Genomic DNA, 20617 nt, shown 5'->3' on the forward strand with positions numbered 1-20617 from the left:
TGGTTTCTTCTGAGAATGTTCCCTCATGTTTCAGTTTGCATAAGCCTACAGCTTTACAGAACACAGAACTGAACAACTCCCTTCAGCAAGCTTTCCCTCCCCAACTATTTCTACATCATGTGAAAGCCTACTGATAAACACAAAAGTTGGCCTTTTAAAGCAGGCTCTCTCATCTCAAGCAAAACACCATTTCACTTTATATTAATGATGCTATTTTTTGTGTTCATGTATTTAATTGAAACCTGATGAGTGATATTCTTTAACAGTTAGAGCCATCAAAATGAAAACGAAATGCAAGGAATGCAAAAGCAAGCCTGAAATGCAATCAGAAATAAAAAATGGTTACAGCAGTCATTAAGTGAAAAGGCCAGCAGAGAAAACTAGGCATAAAAAGAAGAGAATATAAGCATTTCACATCACTGTCCTCATAGAAGCTGAGACTCCAATCAAACTAGGATTTTCTAGGATGTGCAGAATACAAGTGACTGAGCCTAATTTACTCCCTCCTCTACCCCAAACCAGCCTGCACAAACTTCCTGTCTGTAATAAGGCATCTCTCAACCCTAAACATCTACTTTCTTTGAAATGTGATTTTCAGCAAGACCTAAATTAGCAAAAAAAGACAGTTGCAGCTACAGTGCTGCTGTCTTGATTACATGCACTAGTAGAACTAGCTTTTTTTTTTTTTTTCCTCTTTAAGATGTGCAAGAGCAGAACTTTTCTTTGATAAGCTTCTGGAGTCAGCTTCAGATAAGCTGAAGGACAATACTGACAGTGCTATTAAAATTTGCATCTGTTCTCCCACTGGAAAACTAGTCAGGCATAGACACGCAGTGTTCACCTACATCTGGCTACTGTGTACCACACACCCTAATTGAGAAGCCACACTCAGTTTCCACTGTAACATTGATAATGATACAGCACGCCTGGTATCCCAGTAAACACTGCCCTGGAGCTCGGAACCCTGTGTTTTCCAAATTACAATTATAGTATCGCTCCCCTAAAATAAGGGTTGTCAAATTATATATGAGAAGAAAATAGAAACTGTAATGAATAAATACAGTTTTTCTCTTGAATACTCGTCTCACTCATACACTGGCAGTGCTGCTTTTACAAAGTAGACTAAATCAAGCAGCCTACAGACTATTGTTGCCCTCCCCCCCTTAATTATCAAAAGATTTTGTAGCAACAGCATTGTTACAGCCAGTCTCAGCACATCAGGCAAGGAAAAGTAATATTCTTGAAAAAGACAGCTGGATCAAGTTACAAACATAGTTGGTCATATTTGGGTCTAATGGGCTCCAAAAAGGCAACTTTCCTATAGCTTTAGGTCAAATGGTTATTGTACTATTTAGTCATAGACAGACAGAGCCCATTCTGCATTAGGAAGCCTACTTTAAACTTGTGGTTTTCTTCATAATCCACACAAACGAAACTAACCTCTAATTTGTAGTTGAGCCAAATATCTTTACTGACATCTGTATCAGAAATCCCAGTGGAGCACTCTTACTGATTTTCATCCAACTGTGACAAAATGTATTCAGTGATTACACATTTTATCATCAACACAACTGATAATATATCCCAGATCTACAGAGAAAAAGACATTACTTAGTCCTACTGATTAGAAGTTAGACAATACATAGGTAGTGGTGCTTGAGGTCCTCCAGTAACTTTTGCAGTCAATTTGACATCCTCTGTTCAAAAACTTAACTTCCGGCAGTAACGAACTTTTGCAGACCTGAAATAAAAACTAAATTCAATCCAATAACCTATTTTCTTGTCTTTTCAGACAGCAAGACCCATGGGAAGGACAAACATGTGAATGAACCCCCAACAGACAGTTTCCTAATGCCAGAACCCAGCACATGATGCTGCTATGGCCATAATACTCTAACTTCATCCATCACTGGAAAGTTGAGGAGCTACGTTAGCTCTATGCAACTGATGGTTCCAGCTGTGTCTTTAGATAATGAACGTTATTTGTTGCATGTAGTATTATTTGCCACAGAGAGGTCCTACCTTATGCCAGTGACGAATGTATAAATGCAAAATGAAACGTAAGCAGAGGGAAAAACCATTAGGCAACAGGAGTCACCCTGCTGGTTTTCATCACTGTGGCTCCAGCGTTACTTGTACTGCTTTAAATTTTGCTTTGTGAAGCTGGTAGAGGTGAATCCCTAGTTCCACCACTCTGTTTGGGAGAACTGTCCCACTCCTGCGTTTAGGATGGATTAAAGGCTATCAGAAAGCTTGCAATCCTTTGTCGCCCTGGCCCTGCCTCTGCTAGAGTCGGGGAAAACTCGTGTGTGAGAGGCATTATTGTTATTTTTGAACTTTCAAGCGAGCCCTTCCAGCAGAGAGGCTCCAGGACCTGCTCCGAACATCCATTTACACCTACAGCCCTGAACAGCAAACATGAGCCCACTGATAAGCTGGTGCAGGTGCACTGAGGCCTGACAGAAGCTCCGGCTGCGCTGCAGGCTGCCTGCCATCACCAGATTTTATTTCTGCATTATTATTGGGCAGCGCTAAGGTGGGTATTAAGAGAGCCTGCCAAGATAAATTAAAGGTCTACCGGCCCTTAACAAGAAACAGTATCCCCACCCTTGCCTCGGAGGTTATGGGTGACACTGCGCATTATGTTCACCTTGCTTTTGTCTTCTGCCCGAAGTTTAGACGCAGTAAAATGTAATCACGAGCAGCCATGCGTGATCCCAGACACTTGGCTCCCGGAATCCGCCAGTGCCCGGTGCTGCGGCATAAAGCCCAACCGAAAAGGGATCTCTCTCCAAAGGCAAGTTCTGGGAACAAAAGAGCTGTGCTGCACATCGCCGGTTCGTGCGCTGCTGCTGAGGGAACATCTCGCCGCCGCTCAGCTGCTCCGGAGCTCCGGGGAACGCTGCACCGAAAACCTCCACAAAATTTTTGTTGGAAGTGGGCCAGGTGGAGCTGTGGTTGTTACCGGGTGCAAGCGCAGCGACTTTATCCCAAGGCATGCCGAATGTTTAAGCCTTCCAAATAAATTCCTCCACGCTCCCCTTAGGGATGACCTATCATCCCAGAGCGGAAAACGCCTTCCCACCCCACCTCTGGACAGGGAAAAAGCAGAGCCCCTCTGCCACACTCTCCTTCCCTCCCTCCCCCTGCAATTTAAAAGTTGTAGTTCTACGAAATCAGGACATACACACGGGGATTATCCCCCACATCATTTCCAGCTCTGGCTCTTCCAGTTTAAAAATATGAAAGATAAAGTTACTGAGCACTCCAGGGATCAGCCTGTAACATTAAGTCCTTTTGCTAACTGGTGTTTGGACTGTGCAGAGCCTTGATCCCTGACAAGAGGGCTTCAATGATGGACATACTGACATTATTAACGATAGGAGAGCTGCTTCTTAATGTAAACTTTGTAAGGCTTCCTAAGAATTTTGCATGGCCAAATTCCTGCAGAAACACTGGAAAGTTGTTTTCTGACCAGTTCAGTTAGGCCAGCCCTTTTTAGCAGCCTCTTTGCACTAAACCATTCAAGGGGCTTTATGTTTTTTTCATAAAAACCCCACACCAATTGCTTTAAGCCACCTACAATGGGACTTAGGTATTTGTTCACTTGATACAAGCACATACAAATACTAACCTCAGAATCAAAAGCATTTGCAGGAAAGATATCCTTTGAAATTCACAAAAGAAAACAGATTTGACTGAACTTTAGGCTTTCAGGAGCAACATCTAAAAATAGGTAGTGTCAGCTATGTAAGAATTTAATGACTAGTGGCCAGTATTGTGTTTCTGAGAGATCTGCCCAGTTTTCAAAGCGTCAGAGTTACCAGAGGAAGCAAGTCCTTGAGATCCAAAAATCTCAGGATGATCACCTCCTCCTCTTTTTAATTAAAGTACCACATACCTCCAGAGAGCAAAATACAGCTCACTGTGCTGAAACAAAGAGACTAAACCACACTTGCAGATACATGCCACAATTGAGGCACAGGTTGAAAAGAATATTTTGAAAGTACATACCCCACAGAAGACACCACTTAGAAGTACTTATTTGCTATCAATTCCTCTGCAGGCTAAGATTTTTGGTGCATATTTTACTGTACCTTCTGGCTGTACAGATCAGAGTCCTGAGAAGATAAAGGCCCTTCAATTACCTTACTGCTTTCAGCCTGTTTGACTCTTACAGGTACAGATACAGTTTCACCAGTACTCATTTAGCCTTACTTTAATTCCTTACCAAAGAAAGACTCACCCTCTCCTCCTCCACCTCCTCATAAGCCTTCCCTCACTCTTTAGACACAAAAGAAACTTTCTGTCCCATCTACAAACTTCAGGCAAAGGAGGGACAATGCATTTCCCCATTTTCAGCACTGGCAATCCATGGGGGTGGGGGAGCGTGTGTGGGGAAAAGTTGCATCGAACCCTTTTGAACAAGGTTATTAAGTGTTATCAAAGTAACAGTGCCTCCAGGGATGGATTGCACTCTGTTCCCAAGTATTATCCCCCCAGCACCAAAACCCAGCGACAGCACACACCTCATCTGTCAATGCTGGAAGAGAGCTGGGGAGAAAAGGGTCTCGGAGACTGTAAAAGCGATTAAACTGGAACTGAATGGAGGTGGGTAAATCACCACCATCAAAGTGTTACAGGCACATAAAGGCACACAGGTGAAGAGGATAATAAAAGCGCTCCTCTAGGAGCGAATACATCCGAAATATACGCTTTTCAATAAAGGCTTTAAAAAAAGGAGACTCGGGAGAGGGGCTGCGAGCAGCTCTCCTCCTCCTGCCTCCTTCCATCTCCCCAAAGGCATCATAAATCGCTGTTACCCTCCCACCTCCCCCCCCCAAAAAAAACCCCCAGTATCAAAATACTTTAGCCCAAGAGACAGCGAGCTCAAGTCCCTGGAAAGTTTACGCAAAGTTAAACTAACAGATATTAATTCCCCCCCCCTCCCCCTCTCCTTTTATTTCAAAAGGGAAAAGTGTGCAGGAGGAGGGAGGGCGGGGATGGACGGCAGCACCCAGGCTTCGGCTCCCTACCTGGAGGGTCCATCTCAATGTAAAATATCAGCTCAGTGGAATAGGGCATCATCACTTCCCTCCAGTCCGTGTCATCGCGGTCCATATCCCACACCGTGTTGTACATCGCGACAGCCAAGTCCCGGCAGGGTTGGGAATGAGAGGTTGGGCAGCTCGGCTTTTAACGGAGTGGGGGGGGAAGGAAAAAAAAAAAAAAAAAAAAAAAAAGACAGGGAAAAAAAAAAAAAAGAGCCGAGAAGGATCCACCTCTCTCTAAAATAACACTTTTAGCAAAGAGAAAATTAAAAAAAAAAAAATATCGCAAATCGCAAAATTAAACTTAATAAAAAAACCTCCACGCAAGTCACCTCAGCAGCTGCCCTGCAGGAACTAAGATAGGTAGTTATATATATAATATATATATAGAGAGAGTGCTTCTTTTTGTTTAAAGAGACACCTTTCCACAGAAAAGCCACTTTCCTGAATTCTCTCTAAAAAATAAAATAAAATAAAAAAAATCGCCGTTTTCGGGGTAATTTTTTAAAACACGGGCAAAACAAGCCGCCCCACAGAAAAGCGCGGGGGGTGGCGATGGTGGGAAGCAGCGGATAAAAAGGGGGCGATTTCAGTCTCTGGATGAATCCTCTCCGCCGGCGGAGGACGAGAAAGGAGGCGGCGGCGGGCAACAATACGGGCGGGCGCGGAGCCCGAGCGGCGCTGTGCCCGCCGGCCGGGCTGGGCTGGGCTGGGCGTGTGGGGCTCAGCGGCGGGCGGGCGGCCCGCGGCGGGGCCCGCCGTGCCGTGCTGGCGGCGCGGGGCGGCGGGCGGCGCTGGCGGCGGGCGGCAGTGCCGGGCTCGGGGCGGCCGCGCTCGGTGACATTTTAAGCGGCTCTGAGGGGCCCGGCCGCCGCCGCCCGCCTCTTGCCGGGGACGAGGCCACGCCCCCCCGGCGCCAGCGGGGCGGGGCTTCGCACCGGCTTTTTAACCCCTTGGAGGCGAACGAGGGTGTGTGCGAGCGGGCGCGTCCACGAGGCGGAGGAGGGGGGTGGGCGAAAAGAGACGTAAAGGGGTAACATCGCTCTTCATGCTGGCGGGGCACGCCCGGACAGAAAGCCTGACACAGGACAAACATCTGTTTTTCTCCTTTCCTAACTGTTACCCGTCTCCCTTCCGCCACTTTTCTCGACGCCTTTTCCTAGCCATCCCCCCCCTCCGTTCTGAGGCGCGCGCCGGCGGTGGTAGGTACCGCGGCTGGCCGGGCGCCAGGGGGCCGGTGCCGCGGAGCACGCGCGGGGGGCGGGGGGAGCGCGGCGCAGTTGCCAGAGCCGCTGCCTTTGTCTGAGGGAGCAGCGAGCGCCGCGATTGGCGGAGGGCTGCGGGCGGCCCGGCCAATCGGCGGGCGGCGGGGCCGGCCGGCTCGACGGCGATTGGCCGGGGGCGCCGGTTACCAAGCGGGACAAAGGAAGGCGAGCGCTGGGGCGAGAGCGGGGACGGGGTGCGGGGGGACCCGCGTCCGGCCGCGGTCCCGCACCCCGGGAGTGCCCGGCCTGGGCCCGACACCGGCAGCCGCAGCGCGACCCGTGGGGGAGCGCCTGCTGCCCGCACCGCTGGGGGTGCTGCCCCCTCCTCCCCCCGAGCCGGTGTGCCGCAGCGCCGGGCCTGCCTGCCACCCCCCGTGTGGGGACGGGGTGTGCGGGCACAGGGCGTCCTGTGCGGGTGGAGCCGCTGTCCCCATGCCCGGCTGTGTCTGACCGCTCTGCCGCTGCTTTGCTGTCACAAACAGGGCTCTCCTGCCCTGCCCTGCCTGTGCTGGGCCCCGTCAGCTGCCCGCTCTGCGATCCACGTAATAACCTGACCATGTCAGAGGACACCGTAACTGACGCGGGTGTGACCCCCGGGAAAAACCCAGCGCGCTTTCTAGTGACATAACCAGCGGGGGAGAAACAAAAAAAAAAAAAGACACCAACCAACCAAAAAAAACCAACCAAAAAATACCCACCAACCCACAGGAAAAGGCACCAAACTGGATGTCTGTCTCTCATAAGCTTTGGGATAAGTCTGAGCTGCGAACACACCCGAAGCGGAACCTCAGCCTGCCTGGCAGCCGCATCCCGATGGGCAGCCACAGCCCGCAGCCCACAGGCACCGGCGGGAGGCAGAAGTGCTGCCAAGCTCGGCACTCAGCCTCGGCTTTAGCGCGGCAAAGCACACTCAAAGAAAGGCTAAACGAAACTGAGAAATTCAGGAAAAGTCCTTTCCTGAGACCTCCAGCCAGGGTCGCAGGCACAAGGAGGGACAGCACCTCGGTCTGCGGAGATGTCAGGGAATGCTGGAAAACCCAGTGCTGAAGCTGTCTGCTTTATTTGTGCTTCAAAGCGTGGAAGAGCAAGTGACGAATAATTTCTCCTGCTCTAGCACTAGGCAGCAGCTCCTGAGAACATCTCCTGGCTGGGGCGAACCCGAGGGTGACTGCAACACTGAGTAACTGAGAGGCTGTACCCGATGGAAGAGTATGAGGGAAGATCTGAAGTTTGCTGATGTATCACAACTTCCACAGCCAGCAATTGAGAGCAGGCTGCTCCAGTAACAGAGCTCCTTGAGGGACGGACAGCTGCAGAGGAGCACAGGGCTTTGATTCAAATCACTCACTGTATATAAATTAATTTTATAACCCCATCCACAAATTCTGATTAATCCGTGATAGCCAGATACGATTCCTTTTTCTAATTTTTAAATTAAATTCCTTGGGCTGATACAATATATTGGCTCCAGCATGTTCAAAGGGAAATAGAAGGACAGCCCACTCCCCCAGAGAAAATTTAAGCTGGTGCTGTGGGTACAAGCCATTGGCTGCCCAGCGACAGGGTGAGGGGCACCGCACAAGGGTTGGGCATGGGTGCAGCTGGAGAGGTGGATGCTGCTTTGCAGACCCTGCAGAACTAAAAAATGGGGCTGCAGTCCCTATGGCAGCCCCCAAACTTAGATTAGCAGCTCTGGCAGAGGTGGGGGAGGAGGCAGACTCGGGTTGAAATTCATTTTCCCCCTTCCTGCACCTCATTATAAGTTCCACCCACATAAGACCTAATTACTTGGCTTTTATGCTGGCAAAGTGGATTTCATCCTTGCTGTTTCCCATGGTGGTTCCCTTCATTTTCATGGCGGCACTGATGGTTACAGCTTATTGATGTTTTCACTTTAGTGATTTAAAGCGGAATACATTTTGTTATTAGCACTGGTTTCTCTCATTGCTGCTTTAATCAAAGATGCAATTTAAGGCAAAGGATTGTGTGTAATGGTAAACAGTAGGATAATGCCTTGAGAGAACAGAATATTAATGTGTTTTTATTTCTCCAAACTGTACTTATAATGTATCTAGGATTGCTTGGCTCCCAAGACACACGTATGAGGTGCTCCCTTTCCTACCACAACACCGGCCTTGCACAAGGGGTAAGCATGGTGTGCATGTGTGTGCTGAGGGGGGAGAGGGAGGCACATGTGCTGCCTCACACACTGCTAAACCCCCTCTGTCTGTGTCCCTCCTCCACAGGCACAGGGTCTGACCACCGAGCACCACGGCAGTGCCCACGGGGAACAGACACAAAACCCGGAGCGCTCAGGGATGCTCAGGGTCTGGTTGAGCACTGGGTCCCCCCAAGTCAGGAAGACCTACATTCAAACACTGAAATAAAATAATGGTGATTATGGAAATGCTGGAGGAGGGGACCTGGTGCCCCACGCTAAGGCTGAAAGGCAAGAAGTGAGCCCGGTGCCTGCTGCCTTCCCGTCATCCCGCATCATCGGCGGCCATGCACTCGCTCACTTTCCTTCCCGAGGATCTGACAATTTGCATTTCAAGGCAAGATTAAATATTGAAGTTTTGAGCGCTTCCATGTGCTTCAGGAGGAGCCAAACAGACCCGCGCTGGAACAGGCTGAACACAGAAAAGCCATTTGTGCCAAACTGCTTGGTTTCCTCTTTGCAGAGCCATGATAATGTGATATCCGACAGCTGAATGTAGGCCACAACAGGCTTTTATAGTTGGAGGGGTGGAGGACGGAGGGAGGGAGGGGGCTGAATCCACGGTGCTGCCAGCCAAATGCACGAAAATGATGAGAGATTTTTGGGGCAGGCTGGAGACTCCTGGCCACTCCCAAGATCCACATATTAGCTTCACTGTTAGCACAAGCTCAGGGCCTGCTGGAGGGGAGCCTGGAGAAGGTAGAGCAGCAAGGACAACTCCCTGGCCGTCAGTAAACACTAAATGAAATTCTTGGCCTTGTGCTGTACAGACATTGGGATTTGTGGAGGATGGGCCATGACTGGTGGCCAGCTTCCCATGGAGGCAGCCGCACCTTGCAAGGAACAACCAGTTGCAGCAGTTTGGTTTAGTTAATGGATTCTTACTGCCTGTTTCTCAGCTCCTGGTGAGGAGAAGGAAAAGGCAGGAGGGTTGGTCTGCTTTGGCTTAGACACTGCCACTGGGGCCTTGGTGTGGCTCGGTGCTGTGAGCTAAACCTGGGCCTTGCTGGTGGGAGAAGAGGTGTTGGGAAAGTCAGAGGGTCATCCTGCCTTCCTGAACCTGAGTGGTGCTGGTGGAATGGGGACAGTGCAAGCACCATCTTCCCCATCAATTGTACAGTCTGAGCCCCAAAAGTACCACAGAGACCACAAAGCACTTGCCACCAGATTAAGAGTATTAATCCCTGCAGGGATGAAGTAGCAGCAGTTTCCCACCATGCATCCTCCAGCACCTTCATGTGAAATCTAATGGGTTTTTTTTAATAAGGGTTGTGATTCCTCCTCTCTGCTTTATAGTCATTTTATGTCCTAATAGGCTGCAAAACAGTTGCCTCACTCCACCCCAGATGCGGCCACATTTCTGTGGTGAGGAAGAACTCTGGCAAGTGCACCAAAGTCGGGTGCTTTGGTTAGAAAATTATACATTGCATTAAAAACCTGTATTAAAGAATAATATGCGGTCTGCAAAAACATTCAAACAAAACACTTCAGTGTTAGGAAGTGTCTTATTTACAGCGGTGGGAGCTGCTTGTGCCCTTTTCCCTCCCCTGTCCACAGGGCAGAGATAGAGCTTGGGATAGGGGCTCACGTAGGTAAAGGTCGGAGCACAGTGCGTGCACACAGAGCTGAGCTTGCAAGGAATCATACATTAGGCATTTCCTAACTTAAAAGCAGTTGGCTTTGTATTGTAAACAACATTCTTTTAACTTAGGAAATAACATTTAAAAAAAGAATGAAGAAAAAGATTTTTTTTTAAATAAACGTCTACAACGTAGGTTGTTGCAGCTGGACCTAAGGTATTCCTCAGCAAGGTTTGGGCTGGCCTTTCCTCGCTGCTCCAAAGGCTTCTGCCCAAAAAACTTGCAGGAGTAACGGTCCAGGATGGAAGCAGAAAGCTGCTCTCCTGTGAGGGGAGAGGAGGTGTGTGTGGCTTTTGCAGCTGGACAGTGGCCTGCACGCTGGTGGACACATCTGCACCAGAGGGTGCCCAGAGTTGGGCGTACAAGGGGGTGGGCACGGGGTGGGGGGTGAGGGAAAGGACACACAGCACTGAGCTGTGCTGAATTGCTGCTTTGGCAGACAGCACCGGGCCAGCTCTTTAGAAAGTTCACGTTCAGTTATTGTTTTGACAGGCTGCCAAAGTTTTCCTGAGGAATGCAGGCAGCAGAAGGGAAATGGTGATTTTCAAACTTTTTTTTTTTTTTTTTTTTTTTTTTTTTAAATAACTCAGCCAAACCAGAATGGAATTTCATGGGAAAAGTGAAAGGTACATCTCTAGCCTCGGGGCATCGTTGCTGCCAAGTTTCAGGGTCTGGCTGCGAACAATGGAGGTGTCGGAGCATCTCCAAAGCAGGGCACCCTTGCACACACTCGCATGTGCTCACGCACACTCACGCACGCCCTGGGAGCACCTTCTCCGACGGTAACTGCTCCCAGCCTTCACCCAGTGCTCCCAGAAAACCGATATTAACTCGTAGTGCTTTAAAAAGAAGAGTATCTGGGGTGTAAAAGCAGACAACAAAGCCAGTTCGCTGCTGATTACAGGTTTGCAACTTGGGAGGACACTTAGGCGCTCTCCCCCACCCCAGTCCTGGCCTGCCGCCAGCTGCGCGGTGCTCCAGGGACCCCCCAGTCCTCCCCCTTCTCCCCACACGCTCTTCACTAGGTCGGCCCCAGAGCCACAGGGTATTTTTGCAGGTCTTCCTATCTCTAGGAAGGGTAGGAAGTTGCAAACTCCCCTCCTCCTCCTTCTCCACAGAGGCAGGAGAGCAGCCGGTGAGCCGGGCTCTGGCTCTGCGGCACCCCGGGGTCTGCGGGGCTGTGGAGCTGGGCTGGGGAACTGCCAGTTACCTTATATTTTCCAGTACACTAATTTCTCTTGTCATCTTGCCAGTGACAAACAGAGAGAGTTAAACAGAGCAATCCATTAAAGAAGCAGCCTGACAGACCGATTGTTAAGGGTTTCAGCGATCCCCATTTACACTGGCTTGAAAAAAATTTTGCCTCGAGCAGCTCCAATTACAGAATTATCGGACCACACTCTGGTCCCTTTGTGCACTTTGCATCTCTGTCATCGTTCCAGGCCTCTCTCTATTTAGTTGCTTGGAAATGGTGAGCAAAATGGAAGGAAACTTGTAACAAGTTCAGAGAAATTAGAAGGGGAAAAAAGAGAGAGAGAAAAAAGCCGCCTCCCCAATTCTAATGTCCTAAACCAGAACACTTTTTAAATGTAACACTGTAGAGGAATTTAAAATATTTTTCACTTCCTCTATTCATTGCTTTAATGCACTGGAACTACTTGCTTAGATTTTTTTCTTTTCCCAAGGAATGTACAATAACCACTCTGTAAATTCCTCAGGTCTGATTTTAAGAGGAACTGTAGAACTTTATTCATGGAGGGAAGAAATAATCCCAATACTTTCCTGCATTAACTCCTTCTTTTTAGTAAAAATGGCAGTGTATGTTTTGATCCCAGCCAGTGATGCAAGCGGCAGGAAGAGGAAATCAATGCCACCTCTAGGAAAAGTGAGGTCTCATCCCTGCTCTGCTGCCATCCCACTCAGTGACCTTCAGGCTGGATTACCAGCATGGGTTTGAAGGTGGCACCATTCCCAGTAGGAGGAATTCTGGAAAAGCCCAGAGGAGTGGTCACTTCTGCAAATGCAAAGCTCGAACTCTGTGGATTTGTTATTATTCTGAAAAAACCCCAACTCAGTAGTTTTCCTACACTACGACGCGAAGCTGAAGGGTCCCCTAACCCTTCACCCACAGCTGAGACAGGCACAGCCCACCATAATGCAGCATCTACATGATGTGGACATTATGCCCCCAACCCAAAGTGATCTCACCTATTTTTCTTCCAGCAAATTTTCCCATTCCTGGCTTCCTGGATGATTTTACCATCCCATAGCTAGTGTTATCCTAGTACTCGTACCCTTATATATGCAGAATGTGTTACCCCAGGGTTAGAAAGCTCCCATCCCCCCTTTCCTTACAGCCGAGATTATCTGGTTTCACAAGGAGGAAGAGTGAGCAAAGCCACCCCTGGGTACTGCTGGAGGAGGCTGAGATCAAACCTCAGTGCTGACGCACGGGGGAATGCTGGCTTCCCTCTGGCCCAAAACAGAAGGCAGTTTCTCCTGGTTGAGTCCCCAGTCCTGCCATGCAACTCCCTTGGCCCTATCCCTTTCCCTGGGATGTGGTGGAGCTGACCCATCACTCTTTGTGTCCAGGGAACCTCGCTGCAACACATTCGTACTCGGAGCTCTGCCCAGCCCCAGTAATGGAGACTCCCACCCCAGGTTTTGGGTGGAGATGGAAAGCAGGAGAAAAACCCCCGTAACAACCCCGGGAGCTCTCGGGGGTATTGAAAAGTCCTCTCATTTCTTATTAATCACTTATGCCAAGAATTCAAACGTCGGCCGTGTGTTGGCTGGGGTTGTTTTCCTTGCAGTTATCCACATGCAATTCATGCCTTGGAAAATGACCCATTTACCATCATGCATTGTTGCTTAGCTACACGCGCTTTCCCTCTAAGTTTTCCCAAATGGAAACATGGCTCTGTTTGCTTTGGAGATCATTTTCCCTGGCTTTCTCTGCTTTACAGTAAATAAGCAAAAGAAGAACAGCCTCTGAGCGCTAAGCAAGGAAATAAAACAAACGGCATGGTGTAGGGTGATTGTTTAAAATCCAGCACATGAACATGATGCCTTCCTTGTCCAGCCAAGGAAATGGGCAGGGAGGGTTTGAGCAAAGGCAACTTGCAGGTCAGCTTCTTGTCTGTCTTTTTCATTAAGGTTATTTCCCTGCTGAAGATTTCTGAACTCAAACCGGGAATTTGGTTGAATAATGCTGGATTCCCAAGAGAATATTATTTCTATGGAGGACAGGTGGGACTTTGGGACACTGAGAACTCACTCTGCTGCCATGCTCCATGCTCTGCTGCCATGCCACTCCTTGTGGAGTCCTAGATATCCTCTAGAAACATACAGGATATATCCCTTATATGTGCAAACCACCACATTACTTTGTGCCATTGGACAGGACTTTATCCATTGAACCCCAAAATTTCACAGATTCACTAAGTCCTGGTTACAGTGGCACAGCTGGAGGTAGGCACAAGTTGGCAGATGAGCCAGTGCAGCATGAAGTTCAGCTTCCCAGCACACCAGGTAAATCTTATGGCTGTTTGCTGGAATCCTGAGCCCACCAGTGCCTATGCTACACAGATGTCCTTGAAACATGCAGCAAATCCAGAGCATTTGGAAAGCATCAGCTTTACAGCCCGTGCACGGAGGGACTGCACAGCACGTGTGTGGCTGGTCCCCTGCGTCCTGGGAGCACTGGTCTTGCTAAGCATGTGCCTTCGGGCTGAGCTGTGCTTGCGTCCAGGATTTCCAGATGTCCGGCAGTTCATCTGTTCCTCAAGGATCAGATAAAACTTGCAACATCTTCAGATTTTAACGAGGACAAAGCTTTCGGGTAAAATGCAGCGGAGTCTCTCTCACAACACATGGGTTGGTAGAGAACACAGTGGAAAATCTTTTGTCTCCTGGTGCCATGACCATGCACTGGACACGAGCTCTTTGTGGAGCGCAGACACAGCTGTCAGCTGCTGGAGCACTGGGTGCCTGCAGCTCTCAGGAATGGGATGCCCCAAAGGGTGAGCTCTCGCCCTGCCTTCTGCTGACAAAGCATAGAATGTGTATTGTCTCCAAAAAGAAAAAGGGGAAAGACGGAGTAAATCGTGCAGTGCTGATTGCCAGGCCAATACACTGGTCTAAGGTTTAATACAACTGGTTTCCAGGCCAAGAACCTGCCAGAAAATGAAGAGGGATATTGTAGCTATGCAAATCCCAGCCGGTGGGTTGACACATCCCAAACACTGGGGCTCTGTGAGAGCTGCTAGTACCTTTATTGCCCCGCCACTGGGAAGCTCTTATCTTGCTTTGGGGAAATGTACACAATACAGCTTTGTTTGGGGCAATACCTCCTGGATGAATGGCCTCTTAAAAGTGCTTTGGGGAATAAAATGGGTGAAAACAGTGTGAGAAAGAGAGGCAGGGGAAGGGAAGAAAAACTTGCTGCTGCAGTACAGGAGGCAAAGTTGGTGGATACTAAAACCACTAAATAAGGAGCTAGGAGCTATGTCAGACTGAAAGAAGCAAATGTGTGACCGGGCTCCCTGCCACCAGAGGCACCCCAAGACAGTGGCTCAGTCACAAAGCAAGAATCCACTTCCCTGTCCCCTATGTCCCTGCAGGAAGGATGGGGATGCTCTTGCTTGTGGATGCTGTCTGGGCCTGTGGCACTCCAGTCTTGTCCTGGGCAAAGGATCACTCTGGCTCAGTGCAGACTGGGCACCTGCCCTAAGTCCTGGAGCTGAATCAGGCCAAGGACAGTTTTAATGAATGGAATTCTCCCTGGTTTTATTATTTTTGGAAGCCTGGAAACACCTGCCTATTGCTCAGAGAAACAAGGCATGCAGGATAAATGTCTGGCAGCACCTCCCGTTTATTCCATGTCCTTCCTGGGCAGCCTTTGGAGCCCAGCCCTGCCAGCACCCTGTGCTCCCCATGTTTGGTTTGGAGTTGGCCCTGTGAAAAATGAACATCAAAAGGGCTCTTTCAGCAAGGGCTATTTCCACATCAAATGCCTACCTCCAGTCCTGAGCCATCAGGGAGAGAGCTCTTTATAAAAGGAGAGGGAAGATTAATATTATTTTTCAAAAGTATAATGGGAGGTTTCCACTCCCCAAGCACTTCAGAGTTGGTTTTTGCACAAAGCCATAATAATTTCAACCCCAAAGGACAAAGAAAAATACATTAGAGGAGGTTACAAATGCCTGAAAAAATAGTTGGTCTGAATAGAAATGTTCAGGTCACTGTCACTTTAGAGGCTGGAAGAGGCTGCTGCTGGGAGAGCCTGAGTTTCCCATAGGAATGTGTGCCCTCCATCCTTGCTCAGAGCAGCAGCGGTGTTGAGCATGGGGAGGTGGGGAGAACCCAAAGAGGGGCTGTCGGAACTGCAAACTGGTGGGAGGGGGAAGGAGAGGAGAAGGAGTGGAGAAGATGCTGGAAGTACCCTGTTGGGCAAGCAGAAAAGGGAAAACCCCGTTGTCAAGTACAACCCTCCCGAGACTCTCCGAGAGAAAGGGAGGCAGGAATCCAGCCCAGTGACTGGCTGGCAGTGTGCCTGGACCGTGACACGGCTCTGCCTTGGAAAGGCACCTGCGGCCTCAGCGTCTTCCTCTTACAATACAAGCACAGCATCGCGGGGGAAGCACAGTCCTGCAGCTTGACAGCAAATTTCTGCTCTGTGAGCATAAGCCATTGGGCCAGACGAGTGTATGAACAATTATTTGATCACTTCCACTGCAGGAACCAACTTGACAAATACCTCTGATTCACATGCTTGCAGTCTGCTTCTGAAAAACCAGACTAGGAGCAAGCTCTCACCCTGGAAAATCCGTTGCCTGTGTCTGCTGTGCATCCTTTTCCCATGCTGGCAAAGTTTGGGCCAAATGCAGCAGATGCCGTGGAGCTGGCAGAGCTGCTCTGAGGCAAATGTCCCCAGGCTGGTGGGTCAGGGGTGGCAGGGCTCAGAACCTGGGAGGTGGTCTGTCCTAGGGTGACTTAGTGCCTTGCTTGCTTTCTGCTTCTTGGTCATTCAACAGAATGAATCTTTTGCTAGTGTGTAGCTCACCTTCCTCTGGACTTGGGGTGCAGATGTGAAATGAGGTGTGGGACAGTCCTTGCAGCCCCAAGCCTCACAGTCACTAATGACACAAGCCCCTGAGTGGTTTTCACTTAAAAGGTGGGTGGGGAGAAAATACTTGTGGGTAAGGAAATGCAAAATGTGATCCTGAGGGCTCAGAGAAACTCTGCTAGTTAAGTCAGATCTTGCCTTTTCCCAATGCTTGGAGTTACCTATCCGTGAAGAGGGCTGGAGCCCTCACCACTTAAATCCCACTTAAGCCCTAAAGAAAGTGCTTCACTAGTGCTTCAGGTTCATCCACTGGCTACCACAGGGACAAAGGTTTCACATTCTCCAAGAAAGCTGAAAAATCCCCCAGTCCGTCTGCTGGAGATTGGAGCTGATGGCCAGAGGGCAGTGATGAGAGAAAGCAGCGGCAACAGGGTGGTCGAGCAGCAGTTTGTGGGACCGCGCTGGCATCACTGGGTACCCCAGGATCCTTCCTTTACAGCTCCTCTGTGCACCTGGAGCTGAAACAGGGGGGTGACAGCAGATGCTGCTCCTCTCCCTGAGGCATCAGCTGTCTCCAGGAAGGTGGGGGAACCCTGGGAAAGTGGCTTTGTGCTGATGACGGGGTTTGACACGCGGCAGGCCAGTGCTGGGAAAGCCAAGGAGTGCGCTGGAAACAGGAGACGCCTGCGGCAGATGACGGTGCCAGTAGGACATGGCTGGTTTGCTGCCTGCGGGACTGCAAATGCTCTGCCCAAAACAACTTACTCAGATTTACTGTAAGCGGCAGCCTGGCCATCCATAGCCTGTGGTGAACACACCAGCCCTGCCTGCAGAAAGGGCTGCGGAAGCCAAGCTGGCCCCTTGCCCGGCAGGCTGGAGGGGGAGAAGGGGGGGCTCTGCAGCCCTGCCCGCCTGTCCCGGCACAGCACCCTCAGCCCAGCACCCTCTGCCCGCTGCGGGTCCCAGTGCCAAGTTCAGAAGCACATGAGGTGGATTTTCTCTTGCCAGGTGCTTTCTGCACCCAGCCTAAGGAGAAGGTGATTCTGTGGATGGAACCCCCCATAATGATTCTGCTGCAGCAGCACTGGGGGAACTGAGTGAAGGAAAGGGAGGGAATTCCCCCACTGAGGCAGAAGCCCCTTGAGCAGCACAGCAAAGGGGCTCAGAGGCCAGGCTGGGTGCTGCTGGCTGGCAGCCAGCTCATCCCTGGGGCACCCGGGGCCACGGCTGAACCGGGAAACCCCCCGACTGCGCCCAGCTTCCGGCCTTTGTGCGAGCAGGAGCCGGTGGCGGGGCGGTGGCAGTGGGATGGCTGCCATCGTGTCACCCTGGCCTGGGCTGCGCTCGAGGCTCGTGTGTCCTCGCGCCCCGAGAGGTGCTGCCGGATGGAGAGAGACTGTGCAAAGTCTGGCCGAGGGGACTCGCCGTCCCCTCCCATGCAGCTGTGCCGGGAGGGAAATTTCCGATACTGCTGGCTTCCCAGAAGTCAAGGGGAGGTTTCATCCCTGGCTCTGCTGTCTCAGCTCATGCATCCTTCCCGGCTCAGTCTGTGAACCTGGCACGCGAGGCTTAGCGCTGGCAGCATGGGGCAAGACCGAGGGTGGGCAGCCTGTCAGGCCAGGCTCTGCGGGGCTGAGCCAGCCCTTCTCCTGGCCAGAACATCCTCGCTGGAGGGTTGCACTGGCGGGCAGTGGGGCTGCTGCAGAGCAACCAGAGCCACGTGCTGCCCAACACCAGCCAGCTCGGTGACATCAGCCCGTGCCGTGTCGCCGTCCCCCTGCCCCAAAGCCCCACACCAAAATCCCTTATTGAGGCACCGTGGCAGTGTTGGTGTCACTGTGCTGTGAGGTGCCATAGGGGTGTGCTGCAAGGCCAAGGGACAGGGTTTTTGTCTCTCCCCTCCCTGACACAGAGGCAAAGCATCCTAAGAGGGAATGCCCATAAGGGGAGGGATTCTGCTGGCATGAGCCACAGTGCTGGTGCCCACCACTGGGCATCAGTGCCCTTGGCTCTGAGGACTGTGCAGGTGATGGAGGATGTGGCTGCTCTGGGGTGGGGAGTCACGAGAGCATGGCCACATACTACAGAAGCCTTCCCCTGCCTTCCCCAGTCACTCAGCACTGGCTACGGATGTTTTCTTTTCTTACAAGAAATCCACCTGAAAACAAGAGGGGCTGTGCCAGCCAGGTGGCTCTTCCAGAGCATTTGCTTCTGCTCTGCATTTAAGCAGCAGTGATTTTTGCTCAGAAACGTCCAAATTTTTGCTCTGCACAAGCTCTGGTTTTGAAGCCACCACCACGGAGCTCCCACGGACTGAGGGGCTCCTGGCGCATGCCCATCTCCTGCCTGTCCTGACTGCAGGACCTGTTGCCAGAAAAAAATTGAGTATGGGGCTCAAATGGCCAGCCCAAACCTGATGTGCCCAAGGGGAGGAGCGCTGACCCTGACCTGTGCAGCCCTCCAGCACCAGCTCGGGCGTAACTCTCTCCTCTGCAGGAAGATTTGAAGCCTTCCAGTTAAATCCGGGAAGGAGTTAGCAAGTCTTTGTGGCAGGCGGATTAGAGGCAGAGGTAAATGCTCCTGCTAAGTGTAATCTGGCTGGTTAAAAGCTCAGCTCAGCCTCTATCCCAGCATTGTCCTTGCTTCTTATAAATATAAGAGACAATTCTGCAAACACACATTTTTCCTATTGCCTACTTAGAGACGCAAGAGACTGGAGAGAGCCTGTTGCCCTCCCCCTCTCCCCAGGTATCATTAGGGTTTATTATCACCCCCCCAGTGCCCTCCTTTCTCTGGGATGGGTTCAATGCTGGCAGCCTCTGATCCTGCAGGTGTAGCAGGAGGGGGATTACAGCTCGTGGGGCCACAACTCAGGGCAGGTGAAGGCAGCAGAAGCTCCCAACATTGGGGAAATGGGACTGGGGGTGAGAGCCAGGACCCCCTTTCTCCCCACAAGCCAGGGTTCCTCCAATCCCATGCCCTGGGGAGCCCTCTGGGTGGAATGGGGCAGTTGTGGGATAGGGACTGGCAAGCCAGGGGTTCTGGTCACTGTGGAGCATATAGTAACTCAGAACAGAAATGAAAAATTATCCTAACTGTGTAAAAGTAGGTAACATTTATCTGATTCTCTCTGAAAACCTCTGTTCTGGAGCTGGTGGCACTAAGGGGGCACAAGAGGGTGGCAGCTCCACCTGTGACCCTCCCTGCCCTGGCCATCCCACCCTTGGCAGAAGCATCTCTATCTGCACTGTCCTCTGCAGGTGACAAGACTTCTTGGGCAGTGCTAACTAGGACCTGTGTGGCGACCCCAGGAGTTTGTGGGTGCCCTGGAGTCTCTTCTTCCCACAGCTGGAGGGTACACAGATGACCTCTCCTAGGGGATTATGGCTGAAGTGGGGGGCTTTCACAGGGAGAATGAGCAGGCAGGGATCAGGGTCTTACTGGGATTAAGGTATTTTCCATGCATTTAAACTAGTTGTCACGAACCCAGAGCTACCTAGGAGTGAGTGACCAGAGCACAGTACCAAAGGCACTGGAGAGAAGAGCAGGGAGAAGCTAATACCCACCCTGACCCTCACCCCAGGGCTTGCGGGGAGCAAGGGGAAGATGCTCACAGAGGCTTGGAAGCCCCCAAAGCCCTGGGGATGATCCGTGGGCTGTGATTCGAGGAGAGGTGAACAGGTGCTGCACAACCCCAGTGAGATGCCTGCTGATGGAGGAGAGCTCGGGGAGCTGGGGGGGACAGCAGCAAGTCCCCAGGGAGACAGCAGAGCACCGTGCCCTCTCTGGGCCAGGACAGAGGGGTCCATTCCGGGAGGCGTGAGAGCTGGGTGGCTCCAGGAGCTTGGTAACCTTAATCCTCCCTCGGATTAATGCTCAGGGGAGCTGGGGACAGTGTTTAAACCTGCCAGAGTGAGCTCTCGCGTTGAGTGCAGCTCTGTGGTGGGGTCGGAGGGGGACAGAGAGCACAGGTTAAGGACAAGAAGAGGGGCAGGCAGTCCTGTGGCCTAATCTGACATGCAGCTTCAGATTCTGTGGCCATGTTGCTGGGCCCTGTCCTCCCTGGGAGCAAAGGGATGGGCAGTCTGATGACCAGCTCCATACCGGGGTCACACCCGGCAACGCTGCCTGGCTCCAAGAGGCTGCTGCTGGTCTGGCTCTGCAGGGCCCCTGCAGGCTGAACCCCTGGAGCCAGCCCAAGGTGGAAACCATGTGCCCTTGGAAGGATGCTCTTCTGGGGCAATGCCTGCCCTTGATGAAGTCTCCGGGATGAAATCCCTCTCTCAGGATAAATTGGGTTCCCTGGGGCTGAGCTTTCAGCCTGGCTCAGAGGAGCAGTGCTAGGATTCTCAGAGATGCTCAGACAGCCCATGTTC

The 20617-nt window shown here is 51.1% G+C and overlaps 1 protein-coding gene across 5 annotated transcripts in view; it reads right to left on the reverse strand.

Annotated features, from left to right (window-relative positions):
• Positions 1–20617, reverse strand: part of PIK3R3 (phosphoinositide-3-kinase regulatory subunit 3) — a 77188-nt gene that overhangs the window by 26796 nt on the left and 29775 nt on the right. The window contains exon 1 of one of the 5 annotated variants that reach the window (XM_051795596.1): positions 5037–5788. The exons of 3 other annotated variants lie outside the window; for them this stretch is intronic. In XM_051795596.1, coding sequence (XP_051651556.1) covers positions 5037–5142 — 106 coding nt within the window. In that variant the 5' untranslated portion in view covers positions 5143–5788. Of the gene's footprint in view, positions 1–5036; positions 5789–20617 lie in introns of those variants that run through there. One more of the 5 variants, XM_051795605.1, reaches the window with a different exon arrangement.

This window comes from Manacus candei, unplaced genomic scaffold, assembly GCF_025592945.1.
Source record: "Manacus candei isolate 608988 ecotype Guabito, Panama unplaced genomic scaffold, ASM2559294v1 h1tg000005l, whole genome shotgun sequence".
Taxonomy (NCBI): Eukaryota; Metazoa; Chordata; class Aves; order Passeriformes; family Pipridae; genus Manacus; species Manacus candei.